The sequence below is a fragment of the Cervus canadensis genome, chromosome 14 (genome assembly GCF_019320065.1).
Source record: "Cervus canadensis isolate Bull #8, Minnesota chromosome 14, ASM1932006v1, whole genome shotgun sequence".
In the NCBI taxonomy this organism is placed as follows: Eukaryota; Metazoa; Chordata; class Mammalia; order Artiodactyla; family Cervidae; genus Cervus; species Cervus canadensis.
This window is the reverse complement of record NC_057399.1, coordinates 3585934-3604157: the sequence shown is the minus strand read 5'-3', so window position 1 is coordinate 3604157 and position 18224 is coordinate 3585934. Positions and strand designations below refer to the sequence as shown.

Genomic DNA, 18224 nt, shown 5'->3' with positions numbered 1-18224 from the left:
AGATTATACTAAAATGTTACACAGACTTACGAAAGTTTGTCATTTTCCCCTAGTACATTACAGCACTCTGAGGTTTTTGCAAAGCATACATTATAGATACATTTTCCATACAGTGCAATTTTTATTGTGTAAGACATGAGTAATAGTGCACTTAAATCCAACAATCACATTCAAATATATCAAGAGTAAACTTCAAGTACCTGGTTATTGAAGAAATACATACTGTTATTATTTTTTTAAATAACTTGTGCAAGTACAAGATTTTCAGTGTAGATGGTAATATATCTATAAGGATTCTAAACAAGAGAACTCGAGGAGTATTTGTATAGAATAATCCACCTCTCCAAAAATATGTGCATTTGGAAAATTGAAGCAAATGTCTTGGGTTGACAGACACGGGCAGTGTTACACAACTTTTTATCAGAAACCACACATATAATATGTATACTCACAGATGGTTATAGAGAACTGCTTTTGAAGACAGTGAGCTCTCATCAGGAACCATTTTCAGGACAATGTAGTGTCCACACTGAGTCCTGTTACCTTTCATTAATTAAGCACAAACGACAGTTCTGCACTGTGGTTCAATTATAGGACATCAGTTTTTTGTTTTGTTTTTTGAGGGGATTTAGATAACAAGTTCCGGAGAAGGCAATGGCGCCCCACTCCAGTACTCTTGCCTGGAAAATCCCATGGACGGAGGAGCCTGGTGGGCTGCAGTCCACGGGGTCGCTAAGAGTCGGACACGACTGAGCGACTTTACTTTCATTTTTCACTTTCACGCATTGGAGAAGGAAATGGCAACCCACTCCAGTGTTCTTGCCTGGAGAATCCCAGGGACAGGGGAGCCTGGTGGGCTGCCGTCTACGGGATCGCACAGAGTCGGACATGACTGAAGTGACTTAGCAGCAGATAAACAAGTTCAGACGTTCTAAAACCTAGCGTAGTTTCAGAAGGTCTTTTCTGGGCTTCTGGCTGAAAGGAAGGAAATGCCCTGGATGGCAGGTTGTAAAGACTGAGTGAAAGGAGAAGCGATTTTTATTTAAGAAACCAAACGTGAGAAAACAACCGTCCCCATCACCCGGGAGTAAATACGGGTGCAGCGACCAGTCCTTTACAGCTTTCTGTTGAGATGGTGAATTACACAAAAATGCTACTAATTCACCTAGTGTGCATGCTCTGGGGGCAGGGGTGGGTGGGTGGAGTCTGTGTCACGTTTAAGAATAAGAAATGACTCCTCTATGTTGTCCTGAGGTATAGGATAACCTGGATCAGATAGACTGAATGACTTCATTCTCTGGAAAATTTCAAAGCTTCCAGGACAGAGGATTAACTGTTCTAAATATTGCCCATTTTTTTTGGTCCAGGAAATACCTCTCTGATAAAGGGTGCTCGTAATAGACTTGTGTCATTTTAATTCATAAAATCTGGATGTGGGTAGATATCAAGACTGTATCTCAGGTGAAGGTCTGATAGATAGTAAGTGAACCTGATGCCCTAGCTAGGACTGACCATTAAAGTAGCTACTCTTGAAACCAGATAACTACGAGAGTTACATCTTTGAGGGGTTTTCTTTGTAATGCAGCACAATGTTCCTCTTGTTTTTCACTTCAAGTGACAATAACTGGTCAGATCTTTTCCATGATATTTTTTTTTCCTTTAACTTAAGAAAGACTGAACCAAAAACTAAAATCTCACTTAATTTCATCCTTTAAAATGAAAAGCAGTAACTTACCTATCACCTCTACAAAAATCAGACTGAGGAGTTCAAAGAAAAGTTTTAAAATAAGATACATACAAAAATATGTATCTTAAATGATTATTGTCTTCCAAAGTTTTCCCCAAAAATCACTTTAAAATCTTGTTTCAAAGGCCTAATTTTTCTTAGGTTTAAAACAAGCTATAAAATTATCTTATTTATATCAGGTTTTTATTATAATTTCTGCTTATTTTCTTCCCATTTAATAAAATCAAAACAAAAAATTTGAAACAATTACTGACAAGTCTTACATCACCCAAAAAGTTTCAGCATTTTGATATAACCAAGCTGTTTCTTCTGATTAAAAAAAAAAATTTATTCATTTAAATCTAAAGATCCCTGCACTGCAGCAGTCCTTTGTATTAAAATATTCTTTGTGGAGGGCTTACTTTTTTGTACTCCAAAAATGGAAACCAGCCTTCACAATGAATAAATACAGAAGCTGCATAATGTACATGAACTTGATTATACGTCACGTAATGCTTGTATGGGGCAATCTGCATTCTCACTAATTGAGCCACTATTCTCTTCATTATGAAAGTTTTTAAAGCTGCCTTTATCAAAGACAGTTCTCCAAACTTAACCTTCAGTAAGTATCTTATTACTATATCCACTGTAATTATTCTTTTCATCCAAGGGATGAGTAATTTAATAGTATTACTAAAAACCCTCTTCAAAATTATGTTGATAAAACTTTTGTCTTTGTCAGAATTCTCAAGTTTGGGAAAACCTTAATATTTACATTATTAGATGACCCTTTTGAAAGTGCATTGATACAAAAGTTTGTTTTACGTCCTGTAAACAGAACTATAGTTTGGACAATCCCTAATTATAAATTAACACTAAAACACAAACTTGTCCAAACTGCTTATGATTGCTGTCTCAGTAAGAGAAAGAAAAGAAATGGAAACACTATGTTATCACCATACTCTGGCTCACATGTGAAATGTTCGTCAGGAAGACAGGTTATGAGATGCTGGCATACAGTTTCTCCATGACCAAGCCTAAAAAAGCCCTCTAATATTTCCACCCGCAGAAACCTTATGGCCAACGGCCAACCAACATTACTACTGAGAGTCGCTTCTCTAAAAAAAAAAAAAAAAAATCACCAAAAATTCTCTAGTTTTCCTTACGGGTTTAACAGAAGAAAAAGGCTCCTTCTTCAATTTTGAGGATTCATTTAAAAAGTTAGTGTTTCCTTTTTAAAAAATTAACAGAGACATTTCACACAGCACACAAATACCTATAGCAAGAAAGTACATCTTTGCTCCTTCCCTCATTAGCCTTTCTTTAGGTGAGGACTTGAATGCCCCAAGATTCTTAACTATAGTCAAGAAAACAGGCCAGGAGTAAAACTGAACTTAGAGGAGAAAAACAAATTTACCAAAAAGAAAGCTCTGACTATAGATTAGTTGTCTAGCCTTTTGCTCCGAGTCTGAGGAAACAGGGGAAAAAGATGTTTTGGCAACTCTTTCGGAGATAGAAAGTATTTGCTGCTTTCTTTAGCTTCTGAATGTGGCCATAGATTTTGCTAGAGTTGATTTTGAAGAGCTAAAATTTTAACTCGATACATAACTCTAAAGCTGGGTTGTTTTGGTGTGTTTTACAATGAAATGGTCATATATAGATGGGATCGAAATGATATTTAAGATCACCCTTCAACTGTCCTTTTAAGGGGAAACTACAGTTGAAAGTACCTGCTAAAATGAGCAGTGCCACAAAGCAGAAACGCACGTGGACAGCACCCAGGCACGAGCGGTCGGAGTCGCGGGCAAACCAGCCTACAGCACAAGCTCATCACTGTTTCTGCAACACTGAGAGCGTTTCAAATTGGCCTCTGAAGCTTAAAACATACCTGCATCATGTTCATAAACTTCTACTGAAATTACATTTGTCTAATGGACAAACCAGCAGAGTCGAGATAAATTTTCAAAAGGCTCAAGCGAGTAAGAAAATCTTAACCTTAGTATTGGTAAACTTAGAATATTTAGAAACAAAACAATTAAGCACACACTTCTGTACATAAACCAGTGCAATAAGAACTTCAGACAAGGGCAGTGCATCTCTGGTTTAAGGTAACCGTATTTGTAGCTTAATGACAACAAATTAACATCTATTCTAAATGATGGTTTAATGTTACATCCAGCATTTGACACATTTAAAATGTATGACCAAAACCCTGAAGAACCAATTCGACACTACTGACACCTTATCAGTAACAAATTTCTCCTTTATTTCTAAATTGCACATACTTTTAGTGTCTACGGTTAAAATAAATTTACTTCTTCTAAATGTAAATATCAGAAGACTTTAGCTGTTGCCCTTGTAAAAATAATTTACCTTGAATAAATATTCAGCTTTTGCTTTCTTGACAAACCAGAATGAGGACATGAATTCCGCTCTTGTCAGTCCAAAACTGTGTTAAAAGAAGAAGGGCTATTTTATCTGGCAAAGATACTGGAAACAGCATGTCAAACAAAAAAGTCTTGGTTTACCAGCAATTTCAGGTTTGAAAAATATTTCTATACTTGGAGTGCTTAAAAAGTCTGATCCTTTTTTAAACTAACAAATATTCCCTAAAGAGATTAGTCATATCCTTGACTGGTCTGGAGCACTGTTTGCAAAGCAGATGCAGAGAAAAGCTTACAATGAAATGGTGTATAACACAAACGGCATTAAATAGGTCACCTGTTTCACATAAAATGACTAGCACCTCCTTCCTGCTCCCAGAGTGAAGAGCCCCAACAGGCCACATGTAACATGAGTAATAGTAAGCTTCATTCTTAAAGTATTGAGGAGTCCATTACATTAGAAGGCTCTCACTCCTAAAACCCGTTCAAGGCTGACCGTGTGGCGGTGAGCTGAGGGCAGAGGAGACAGGCGGGCTGCCAGTCTGCACGGTCCTGCGAGGGCCGCAGTGGGTAGGACTCAGGGGCTCTCCTGCACCCCATCCTCGGTCTCCAGTTCCGCCAGCTGCCTCCTAAGGAGATTTACTTTCGCTTGTAATTGCTTGTTGTATTCTATGATGTTAACCATTTCTTCATATGCTTCATCCAAATACTTGGAGGATCTGTTCCAGCGTAAAAAAATACCTATTGAATCCACGAAAGAACAGAAGGGAAAAAGATGCACACCATGGATTAGCATTATACTTGTTGTGGCTAATACATAATCCCATGTATTACAACACTTTTCTTTTCTTACTATCCACATCTGTTTTTTATTGTACTCTAAAATATACAGCAATCTGAGGAACTCAAAGAGTGCAGTTGAATAGTGTTCAAGAAGTCACTATATGCATGCTTATTATTCAGAAAACCCCATAACATTATGAAATAGGTTAAAATGCAGTTCTGATTATATTCAGGAATACAAACTAATCATTTACAATGCCATAAACTTCACAGTTTCACAATACAAATATTCTTTTTTAAAACAATTACAGAACTTTATCCAGACCTGTAAGACCGCCTATAGGTGTGAAATAATTTTCAGCGGGAAAGTGGCAGTTAAAGCAAAAGCAGAACCACACAAATTGTTTAAAAAGCCAGAACTTCAGCACTCTCTCCCCCTCTCTGTTTCTTAAGAGACCATCTTCCAATTCTGTAGGCAACTGCTTTTTTCCCCCACATAACATTAATTATTCTTTTATTATGGATAAAAAGACATTTTCTCCTGTACATACATATATGTTACTGGTATCAGCTCAAAGTGATGTCTTAAAGATATTCAAGTCAGGAGGTACAAATACTTCCAGACTGCAGCATGCATGTACCAGCAGCAACTTACCAGTAGCTGGTAAGTTCACAAAGATTTTATGAGTTATTAGAACACTTTCCATAAACCAAACTGCCATGCACCCTAGACAGTCCTTCTGTATGTGTCCGAATACTACTTACATTCTTATCAAAGAAGGAAGATAGAAACACAGACTAAAGACCGACCTTGTTGATTTTTTTATTGAGTGTATTTTTAAAATCCTGTTCTTCAATACAGGAATTACTTACTTTTAATGGTTAACTTCGGTGTAGATATAAACAGCAAAGAGACATTTTAAGGCCACAATGGTGTCGTTCTACAATCCATATACTTACCATGAGAAAATTTTTATCCAACTTACAATTTCATCCAGTTCTAAGTGGTGAAAGTGAAGTTGCTCAGTCGTGTCCGGCTTTTTGCAACCCCATGGACTATATCCCACCAGGTTCCTCCATGCATAGGATTATCCAGGCAAGCATACTGGAGTGGGTTGCCATTTCCTTCTCCAGGGGATCTTCCCGACCCAAGGATCGAACAAGGAGGGAAATCTTGTCCTTGATGGAGTAGCAGGAACGCATCCACATAAAAAAATTTCCTTCCATCACTTAATCCCTGAACTTTGAATGAGGTTTTGTAAAAACCAGTTAAACTGTCCGTCAGGAGCCTCTGGCTCTCAAGTTTGCCTTGCCTCCCAAACAGCTAGCCTCTCGTTTCTGTAATTAAACATGACAGTGGCTTTTAGGTAAACTGTCCCAGATTCCTAACAAGAAGTGCAGCTGTTATCTCTCCTGCACCTGTGACTGACTACACAAGGAGGAGAAAACTGAGCCGAGGCTCAGAGCCCCGGGAGACTCTAAGGTCAGGGCCACCTTCCCACAGTGCTAAACACGGCACACCTCGACCGATAAGATTAGAAGCGCACGCTGAGGGGGGAGGAGGCAGCTAATGACAGATATCCCATGCAGAACAAGCCACGAGAGCTGACAGCCAGAGGAGTGACGGAAGTAGGCTCCGTGTCAAACCCAGAAAGGAAAGCAACCTGAGACCCCCTCACACATACAGTGGGCAGGCAGTTTCCACAACAGACGTGCCCCTGAGTCGCACACAGGAGAACACAGTAAAATAAGGGATGTGGATGGCACCTCAGTTTACCAGACAGCTGCCTTTCCTGTGGGCGTGCCCTTGTTTAACATAAAGATGGCTAAAAATGTACTTACCACCTTCAAATTGATTAAAAAGAAATTAAATGGTATGTTATACCCTTTGTGTAATGAAAAGATAATATATTTTAGATAAGTTTTTTGTAATTTTTAAAAAACAAGCTTCAGTATTTAAGGTATGTGAAGAACTGACTCATTGGAAAAGACCCTGATGCTGCGAAAGACTGAAGGCAGGAGGAGAAGGGCCAACAGAGGATGAGGTGGCTGGATGGCATCACCGACTCAATGGACTGAGTTTGAGCAAGCTCCAGGAGGTGGTGATGGACAGGGAAGCCTGGCCTGCTGCAGTCCATGGGGTTGCAAAGAGTTAAGACACTACTGAGTGACTGAACTGACTGCACTGAGTATTTAAGGAGATAAGCTTCAGAATCTGAAACCAATGCAGGTATAAACTCTTCTTCAGATATGAAAATCACGTCTGGATTATTATTGTTCCACTTAAACAAGACATCTGCATTACTGCCTTGATGATGACATTATGTACATTTTATGGAAGCTTACTAAAATGGACTAGCTCATTAACCCTTCGACAGCATTTAACAGAAGACTCTATCCTAAAGACTAGCTGATAAAGGGAATAGAAACCATCTCCTAAGAGCTTATAATTTATTCCTGTCCCAACTATCTATCACTTTCTTACAGAAAAAGTAATGTACTTTCCCTTACTCCCATTAGGATGACCTATCAAAGACGGGGGAAAAACCGGAAATAAGTATTGATGAAGATGTGAAGAAACTGTAACCCTTGTCCACTGCTGATGGGTTGTAAAATGGTACGACTGTTATGGAAAACAGTAGGGCTGTCCTTCAAAACACTGAACATAGAATTACGATTCAGCAATTCCAGCATCAAAAGCAGGATCCTGAAGAGATATTTGCATGTCTGTGTGCCAAAAGGTAGAGGCAGCCCAGGTGTCCTCTGACAGATGAATGAATAAGCAAAATGTATACACACAATGCAAAACTGCTCAGCCTTAAAAAGGAAATCCCATCACACGCTACTACATGGATAAGCCTTGAGCACAATAATTACGTTCAGTGAAATCACGCAGTCACAAAAGGACAAGTACTGTACGGTTCCACTCAGGTGAGCAGCAGTAAGCAGAGTGGTGGCTGCCGGGGCTGGACGGGGACTCTGAGAAGCTGCTGCTCAGTGGGCGCTGAGTCGTCAAGTTCCACGAAGAAAAGTTCTGGAGACCTGTTTCACAACAACGTGATACACTTGACCATCTCTGTGTGCAACTAAGTATTACCTTGGTAAATTTTGTGTTTTTATCACAATAAAAAGAAGTAATGTACCTTCTTACCTTGAGAAAATATCTGATATAAACAGCAGTATCCATGTACTCGTGTACCCACAGGCAGTCAAGAGAACATCCTAGACTATCAACAAAGGGTTTGCAAAGGATGCATGACTTACCCTCCCACAGCTGAAGACTCTGTGGAGCAACAGAAGGCCAGATGACAAGATTGTTGGCTTCAAAGAGAGGGTTGGTGAACTTACTCAGTTCACTGGGCCGGTTGACCCAGGACCACAGAGACATCGTTTTCTGCTGCAGCTTCAACTTACATCTGATCAAGAAAGAAAACTGCAGTTAAACCAATTAATGTATGACAACCACTATTAAATGCTCCTTCTAACAGGACCATTTCTTTTCTCTGTACATTGGAAGGCAGAACACAAGATTTTTACCAGAGGAACAAAATGTTGTCAAACTGAAATATTTGTCAGCATTTTTAACTGTCAACAATTACCTAAATTGAAGAAACAGAAAATTTCAGCAGACCTATAACAAGTAAATAAATCTGATTCCATATTGGATCTGTTTCTTTAATTTTTGTATTCTAGTCCTTTTGCTATAAGTTTTATCACTAAAAGGATGCTGCTTATAGCTTGCGGTATACATAATGGTCCATCTCTGGGAACCCTGCCTCCATGTCTGAATGCTAAGCTAAAATATATTTGTTTTGCTCACAGGAAACATCCTTACCAGGCCCACCAATGAATGGCTGCAGGAAAGAAGTTAACACATCCTCTCCCAAATCTGGCTGGAACCAGGAAACATTTCAAACAACTTACTTTTTTTAACTTTACCTCCTTAGCTCCTCCCCTTCTTTGTTTTATAAAAGTACCTAGCATCCAAACCCAGGCAAGACACTTCTTCGGGACACTAATACACCATCTTCCTGATCTGTTGGCTTTCCTAATAAAGTTGCTATTCTTTGCCCTGACAACTTGTCTCAATTTATTGGCCTGTGGTGTGACAAGCAGTACAGTAAGACATTTCAACTTGAACAAGTTAATCCTATCTCAACTCCATACTATCATCAAAGAAAACACTCAGCAAGTACCCTTGGGATACAGAGCAGTATAAAATATAAACACGCCAATTAGTCAAACTGATTATGTGAATCCTGTGGCTGCAGTTAACTACAGCCAAAACACAATGAGAAAACTATGGTGACAGAATTTTCTAGAGCAAATAGTTCTAAATTTTTCCCTACAAGAATCTATAAGAAAATCTAATGTTGAAATATTTGCCAACTCAGCTTTAAAGTTAAAAAAAAAGAAAAACGTATTGCTTGAATTTTCAACTGGTAAAGATTCAGTGATTCCATTCCTTTGTGAAGACTGTTAATTGTTTACATTTATTATTCAACTACACGATGCCAGCTACCAGTCAAGAGACAAATCCTGTCTCTCACCCAGAGGAAGCCCTTGGATTGTACCCAAATGAGAAGATGACCAGTTAAGCATCTTTTAATGATCATTCTGATATGAATCTTCTAATCAAACCTATACACTTGATGGCTTCTGGGTGAGGAAGTGAGACTGGCTCTCTGGGCCTGAGGACAGTTTCTTGGTGCAAGAGACACAACTGAGAACAGCAACAGGAAGGCCCGGTGACCAACTGGCTGGGTGTCCCTGGACAATCGTTAACTTCTCTGGATATTACCTTTCTACTCTGTAAAACTGCACGGAAGGTAGAATTAGATTATACGTTTAAGCTTCTTACAGGTGTCAGGTACTGTTCTTATAAAGGGAAAGTAACATTTTAATGGTTGCTTAATTTACTCAAAGCTTTTTAATCAGTATATGGACTCATTTTAATCTAACAGAACAAAATCTAGGATATGCTCTCATCTAGCATGTGACAGGCTCATAATAAACATGTAGCATCTGGACTGGACTCATACAGGACTCTCAGTAATACTAATGGTAACCACCAACATCTTTTAAATATTGATAACGTTAACATAGAAGCAAATCCTCGTCTCTTTTAGGAAATAACCAAAACAACTGAAAATGGCCCCCACATGAGCAATGTACCCACCTTTCACTTTCATTGTTGCCCAGAAATGTTCCAAACTGTGAGGCGTAAGCATGCTCAAAGAGCATGATGAGGAAATTCTCATTAAATTCAAAAGAACAAGGGAACTGACGAAGTATCTGCCACACACAGTCCAAGAAGAGAAGAAACACGGGTGACTCCCACTTCTGCTTGCTATTGCAGTAGGCTGACTGTGCGCAGCGCTGCTGGAACGGGTGACCAGCCTAAGAGAAAAGGTGGAAACGCGGCAGTCACATCCTGGTGAGACCACATTATGGCACGTTATTAACAATTTCACACAGTTGCAACAAAACTACTACATAGAACATCATATAATTTGGGTGACTGATCTTTAGTGTCTTCTTAGTTTAAGACAATCTTCAATTAAGGAAAAAGACAAGATTTCCAAATATCGGGCTGACCAAAAAGTTTGGAAAAACTCGAACTTATTGGCCATCCCAGAACTTAACAAGGCTACACAGTTAGCCCTAAGATCTGTGGTTGTTCTTGGAATATCATTTCCTTCTCCAGGGGGTCTTCCCGACCCAGGGATCAAACCTGGGTCTCCCGCATTGTAGGCAGACGCTTTACCATCCGTACCACCAGGGAAGTCCAGTAATAATAAACATAATATAAATCTTACTAGGTTGTAAAAATCTGGAGCAAATTGAAAGAACGTTTTTTAAGTTCTGCAGGTACAAAACAAAGGTCAGCTGTCCCCTTCTATCCAGCCAGAGTGCTGTAGCCGGGAGTAAGCTCCATTAGCCTCACCACTACATGGAGATGAATATGGGGTTCTCATAGACAGATTTCATCAGGTCACTCCTGATATTAATAAGGCTTCAGAAAACTAAGAGCATGGCATCTGGTCCCATCACTTCATGGCAAATAGATGGGGAAACAGTGGAAACTGTGACATACTTTATTTTGGGGGGCTCCAAAATTACTGCAGATGGTAACTGCAGCCATGAAATTAAAAGATGCTTGCTCCTTGGAAGAAAAGTTATAACCAACCTAGACAGCTTGACAAAAAGCAGAGACAATACTTTGCCAACAAAGGTTCATCTAGTCAAAGCTATGGTTTTCTCAGTAGTCATGTATATCGAAGAATTGATGCTTTTGAACCATGGTGTTGGAGAAGACTCTTGAGAGTCCCTTGGGCAGCAAGGAGATCCAACCAGTCCATCCTAAAGGAAATCAGTCCTGAATATTCATTGAAAGAACTGATGTTGAAGGTGAAACTCCAATAATTTGGTCCCCTGATGCAAAGAACTGACTCATTTGAAAAGACCCTGATGCTGGGAAAGATTGAAGGCAGGTGGAGAAGGGGACGACAGAGGATGAGATGGTTGGATGGCATCACCGACTCAATGGACATGAGTTTGAGTAAACTCCGCAGTTGGCAATGGACAGGGAGGCCTAGTGTGCTGCAGTCCATGGGGTCGCAAAGAGTCGGACACAACTGAGCAACTGAACTGAACTGAACATATGAAAAGGAGTTACTGTCATGAAGACATCTGTAGGAATACTTTTATATTAGAGACAAAGCTCTCCTTAGTTTCCTTCTCCTCACCAAAAGAACTGAAGAGTCTGCCATCTACTGACCAAAGGAAATTTTCAAATCATTTGACTCTCCGGCCTACCCAGAACCTGAGTACTGACGTTATCCCCACAATCACATCCTTCTAGGTATTTCACACACTTGTTTTATCTTTGGATCTTTAATGGGCAACCCACTCCAATATTCTTTCCTGGGAAATCCTGTAGATAGAGAAGCCTGGCAAGTGGGCTACAGTCCATGGGATCACAAAGTCGGACACGGCTGAGCACACACACAAATCATACACATTTGTTTGCTATGCTCACAAGGAATGTAGCTGCATAAGATCACCAAATACTTAGGATAGTCCGACTGAGAGATAAAGGACCACTGTCAGAGTGGGTAGATGTGGTAAACATAACAGCATTAACACATAATAAATAAGAATTCTAACTGGAAGGGCTAGAAGAGAGAGAATTCTACTTTCAAGTTATATCTAAACATTTGCTTTCAATCACAATTATATACTAAGTGACACCGTGCACAAACATTTGAATTAATCTCTAGCTTGGAGGATTTCCATCTATTTTATGAGACCTTTATCTTAGCTGCCCTTCAGCATTTCATAAGCCAGCACTGTGCTATGTCCAAGGAGTAAACAGCTGAACTTGGCAAGGGTCTCTGAACTCAAAGAAGTCACTATATTTGGGTCTAGTTCGGGAAACAAAGTGTGACAAAAATGAGATCAATTTTATCTGTGGAGGAAGTTAAGGTCCCAAAGACTTCATGAAAGCGACACTGCGCTGGATATTACAGGATGAGAAGGACTTCAGCCTGGCTGGGGAAGAAGTCAGGATGGAGCCAGGTGAGAAGACAAAGCGCTGAAGCATGTGCTTCCTACTTAGAAGTCCCCACTCCTCCTCACATGCTTGTTTGTGTCTTTTACCTCTAACAAGACTAAGCTCTGTGAGACAAGACCGTGCTTTACACTCTGTGTTTCCCTGTAGGTAACAACAGCCAACTAACGAGCGTTTGTTAGGGGAATAAAGTGCCAAATAAACAAGACAAGCAAAGAGGGAGACAAAAATGGAGAGGCAGTAAAGACTGCAGACATTTACTAAGAGGAAGATAGATGAACTGTCCCCCAGAAAAGTAAACATCTGAATCAATCAAAATTTCATATATCCATTCCCACAAACCAGGATCAAACACCAATTATGAGCAGTTAGCTTTTCTCACCTGCAGCCACTCTCTTTCTATTAAGGCCTCAAAGCCACGGATGGTCCTGCTTCTTGGTTCCAAGATGATCTGGGCCAGGGAGGTAACCTGGAGTGTGGAATCAGTTCCTTCTGTTCCATGGATCAGTATGGATGCTCCTTCCCTGTAAGGAAAATCCAGAGAACAAATGGGACAATCCCAACACTGTCAACTGACTGTGAATAACAAACATTTCTTGAGGGTAACAGTTGAAAGCCTTTGCATTCCATTCTGTCTGGCATCAGATCTAAAGAAAGTACATGAAGAGCTTCCCTTGGGGAAAACACAGAAGTATGGGAAGTCCCAGATCTCGTAGGACAAGAACTCTCTGAGACTTCTTCTCATTATTTTTCAGTTTAAGAAAATAGAAATTGTTAGATTCACAACTTAAGGATTTGTATAGAAAAAAATAGGTCGTTTAGTACTTAAAAAATCTGTGTCATGGATGACATGTGTATGTACATGGTTCACATTAATTTAACGACATTAACAATTAAATGCCAGCCTCTTCACATACACTTCACAGATGCTGAATGGCACTGACTATCTTATAAAATAATGTGACCATAAGATGGGCTTCCCGGGTGGTTCGGTGGTAAAGAATCTGCCTGCCAAGGAAGGAGATGCAGGTTTGATCCTTGGGTCGGGAAGATTCCTGGAGAAGGGAATGGCGACCCACCCCAATATTCTTGCCTGGGAAATCCCACGGACAGAGGACTCTGGCATGCTACAGTCCATGGGGTTGCAAAGGATTGGACGTGACTTTAGCGACTAGACGATGACAACGTACAGAACAGACACAAATGGTAACCCAATACGTAAGCACAGGTCTGGAAGGAAGCAAGTCTAGCTGGCAGGAGCTCCCCACTCCAGAACCCTGACACTCACTCACCTGTCGAGACACTGCGCAGCCAGACAGGCAGCTGTCAGAACCTCTTTGATGTGCGTCAGCCAGTTGGAGGCCTCCAATTTACTGAGCCATCGGTCCATGTTCTGTGTTTGGTCATTACAAGCTTCCACGAGTCTGATTAAGCTATCCTGAAGAATGTGATACCTTTGAGAGATAAGCAAAAGTAAGTAAGAAGAAAAAAAGGTAACAGAAGATAGAACAATGATGGAAGAAACCAAATAAAATACTCAGCCTCGAATATATCCAAGAGGAAGACCAGCTCAAAATACTCTAAAAACATTTACCTTGCTATGTAATAACTTATAGGGTTAAGGATTGTAAAACTAATATTTAAAATTCTCTGACTGGGGAGAGGGTCAGGGTCCTGTACTTTGTGACCAGTTACAGACAGTGCCCCTGATGTCTGCACCCTACTCCCACAGGCTCACTCTGGACACCTATACTGTCAGCAGAGAACCCAAGGCCAGCTCAGACCACACTATATCATTACTTCCAACTCCCACCCCCTCACCCTCCCAGAAGCAATTAAAAACCATTAACTGCAAGCATAAATGAGATGATACAGGTGGAGGGAACAAAGTGTGGAAGTTAAGTGGGTATGGGGGAAATTAAATGTCCAAGTATTTTTGACTTAAGAAAATGTAGTTGTCTGTAGCATCTCTTTTCAGTAAGTTTGGTGACCGCTGATCTAAGCAAAGGAGATCTCATGGTGATGAAATTTCAGAGCTAAGAGAGAAAAAAATGCTATTTGATTAAAACTCATTTGTGAGCATCTACCATGAGTTTTCTGCTTATCTTACAAAACATGAGATACCCAGCCAATTTTTGACTCTAACTAATATGAAGGTTCCTTTGAAAACCTGTGATCTTCCAACAGCTGAGGGCTCACCCACTCTAATTAGCTTCAAATAAGAGTCCATTACTGTCTCCTGAATCTTTTACCTCTCAATGGACTTGTGAATCCGCCTCCACTGGGGATAATGAGCTTCTTGCTCAAAGCCGCCTCCTTTGGCTCTAGCCTGCTGAGCTACATTTAGAGGTCGAGTATCAATGATGTAGCCACGCTTTCCTGCCCTGAGGGTAGCATTTATCAGTTTCTCATCTTCTTTGCACCGTCTCCCATTTGTGCCAGTGAGTGGCTGACCACTTCGCATAATAACCTACAAGGACAACAGAGTCTAAAATTTAGTAGTAGCTGCTTTGAAAGTTTCAGAAAACAGAAATGAATTAAGCTAGATTAAGAATGTCTCAAAAAACAATTGTGTGTCATTTCAGAGATGAATTCGATCCGATCCTGAAACAAAGAAATATTTCTATGTATTTAACAACAGTTTAAAAAGAGTAAAACAAAAATAAGACTTGGCATTCTTACATGATTTTTCTTCCCATTGTCTCAAAATACTTTCACATAATATAGTTTCTCTTTAAGATCAAATATTATAGTTCATTTAATCAGTGAATTAATCATCCAGTAGATCCAGGCCTGCAATTGAGACAATAATAATGGCCTAGACACCAGGAAACTTTTGCTTCAGCTACGTAAACTTGGGGTTGGCAGATTTTATCAAGAATTATAAAGAGAAAAGGAACCAGTGGTAAAATTAAAAAGGTTATACACTATTATTCTTGCTTTGGGAATCATTTTCAATGTCTTGAAAGCTACTTATTATCTATTCTTTATTCTCCAGTGGCTCTCTTTCAATATTCCAGGACTTAACCACTCATCTTCAAAGACCAACAACTATATACTGGGTTGGTCAGAAAGTTCCTTTGGGTTTTTCTGTTAGATCTTACTTATTTGATACTTTTCTCAAGAAAGCAACATCTATTATACTGATCTCTTCCCTGGTGAATGGTCTGGAATTATTTTAATCTCATCCCATAATATATACTGTTATCTTAACTACTTTGAAATTTAACATAATCAAGGAAGGTCATCCAGAATGGCGAACTCTCAGACTGTACTTACCATGTAATTGAACAATAATATATTTTGTATGAGTTGTTAAAATGCTTTATGGTGAACCCTAGTGAAGAGAAATACTTCTCGGTAAGCAAGGTAGGTGACCTAATTTTTAAAAATCTCTTTATCCTAAATATCTACAATTCAGGGGAAAAGGGAAAATAGCTACAACTTATTCACTAATTTACTACTGGATGCAAAATGAGAAGCAGAGTTTACTGACTGAGAGAAAACATGAGGAGAAAAATAAATTTAGAAAATATTTAGGAAGTGAATACACAATGAACACCTGCCTATTCAATGCCTGACTCCTGTTTTTACTAAAGTTATGACTAATGATATGTGTCACTCGTCTCCCTTTTGAAAATAAAAATGTCTGCTCAATTTACCTCACCCAGGGAAAGCTGCTGAGAATAACTAAAGTGTCACAGGGACTCCCCGGCAGTCCAGTGGCTAGGACTCTTGAGCGTCCACTGCACAGGATGCAGACTCAATCCCAGGTTGGGAGAACGGAGACCCCACGGGCAGCAAGGCACAGCCGGGGGTGTGGAACAAACGTGTCATACCATCATTCCAGTCAGAGAAATTTATTTTCTACCAAGGAGTGTCATTTTCAGTATCAGATAACATTGGTTCCCTGTGTCCTGAGTCCTGAAGATAAACCTGCCTGGGCCTTTCTAAGGCTAAGCAGCATTATGGAAAGAATTCAGTCTCATCCTGATCACAGAAAACATTCTACTCCGGATTCCCGAAAGTTTAAACAAAAGTAAAATTCCTGGCAGGAGAGACTAATCATTTCAATGAACAGGTACACAGAAAAGGTGAACAGTTCTAAGAATCTCAAACCAAATCTTCCAGTCGACCATGGAGCAGTGTTCACTTACCATTCCATTCTTTTTATGATAGTAACTGAGAACTGGGAAGCGGCCTCCATGGCGAAATGTGGCTACCTTCCGAAGGGCATCATCGTCGATGGCTTTGGGCACTGTGACAGCTGGTGGGTAAGAGGGGCACACAGCAAATTCCTGATTGACATAGCTTAGCCTCCATTCACTGATCTGAAAGACACAAAATACTTTCAAGCTAAGCAGGTATCTCAATCTCACAAAGTAATCTAAAAACTTTTATTAAAGGAGCTTAGAGATTCATTTTCATACAATGAAGACACCATCTCACAGTTTAATAGGAGGACACCTAGCCCTTCCTTAAATACTTTCAGAAAGCCAAGCTTCATTCTTCAGAGCCAGCTTCTTACAGTGCTAGGTATCACTAGCTCCCAAAAAGTTCTTCCATCACTAGCTCCTAAAAAGTTCTTCCTCATGTTGAGTAACATTTATTGTTCTGTAACTTCGATTTTTTTTTAACCATGATTTCAGTACAAGTTCCCTACTTCACAAGGCAGCCAATGGAATGTATGAAAGATAGCTGATTCTCCTTTAGTTTTCTATTATCCAAATTAAATATATTAATTATATTCATGAACATCATCTCATTCATTCTTGTCTGGGTACCAATGGTACCCTTAGAGTATAGCAACAGGAACTACAGTAACTAAAGCAACAACTCCAGATAATGCTTACCCAGAACAGAATAGTGCTACTATCTACATCAAATCCCTTGCTCATTTCCGCTGTTTAACAAAGGAGAAAAAATGAGGAAAGACTGTTAACATCATTCTTCAAGCAATAACAGCTTAATACTAAGAAAGATTATACTTATGAGTCAGTGAAATAATTTCAAACTCAGCAAGCTAAGGATCAAAAGTACACAATATAAAACTATCAAATGACAACTTATTTCTAACATGAAAAATGAAAACCCCTTAAAGACTGTAAAAAGCTTTTGTGCATGAAAATTTTGATATTTTCCTGTACGTCAGAGCTGGCCTAACATACTGGCCACGGGCTGTAGCACCAGGACGATGAGCCAAAGCGTGTTTAATATACTGTGCTCCTGGTCCTGCTCAGCTGTGTCTGGCTCTCTGCAGCCCTGTGGGCTTCTGCCTGCCAAGGCCCTCTCTGTCCATGGAACGGAGGAACCTGTCAAGAGTGGGTGCTTCCTACTCCAGGGGATCCTTCCAACCCTGGGATTGAACTTGAGTCTTCTATGTCCCCTGCACTGCAGATGGATTCTTTACCACTGAGTCACTGAGGAAGCCCCTTGATATACTGTAAATGTATTTGAAAAAACCTTTTAGAAGATGCAGTATCATTTTTAATTAAATTTTTTCACTGTTCAAACTTATGCACATTATTAATTTAAAAGATACTTTCTAAAAGATTCAATTTTTTTTTTTTAAAAAAGATGTATCCCTAGTTTCTAGAAAGTTCTTCCTCATATTGAGGAAAATTTATTGCTCAGTAACTTCCTCTATTTTTTTTTTAACCATGATTTCAGTACAAGTTCCCTATTTCACATAGCAGCCTATGGAATATATGAAAGACAGCTGATTCTCCTTTAGTTTTCTATTATCCAAATTAAATTT

The 18224-nt window shown here is 39.6% G+C and overlaps 1 protein-coding gene across 1 annotated transcript in view; it reads right to left on the bottom strand.

The window, feature by feature from the left end:
- Positions 1–1175: 1175 nt before the first annotated feature.
- Positions 1176–18224, bottom strand: part of MTMR9 (myotubularin related protein 9) — a 63162-nt gene continuing 46113 nt past the window's right edge. The window contains exons 4-10 of the mRNA XM_043486741.1: positions 16624–16797; positions 14719–14936; positions 13759–13920; positions 12849–12990; positions 10073–10293; positions 8158–8309; positions 1176–4851 (exon numbers count right to left, since the gene is read on the bottom strand). Of these exons, the coding sequence (XP_043342676.1) occupies positions 4688–4851; positions 8158–8309; positions 10073–10293; positions 12849–12990; positions 13759–13920; positions 14719–14936; positions 16624–16797 (1233 nt within the window). The 3' untranslated portion in view covers positions 1176–4687. The remainder of the gene's footprint in view (positions 4852–8157; positions 8310–10072; positions 10294–12848; positions 12991–13758; positions 13921–14718; positions 14937–16623; positions 16798–18224) is intronic.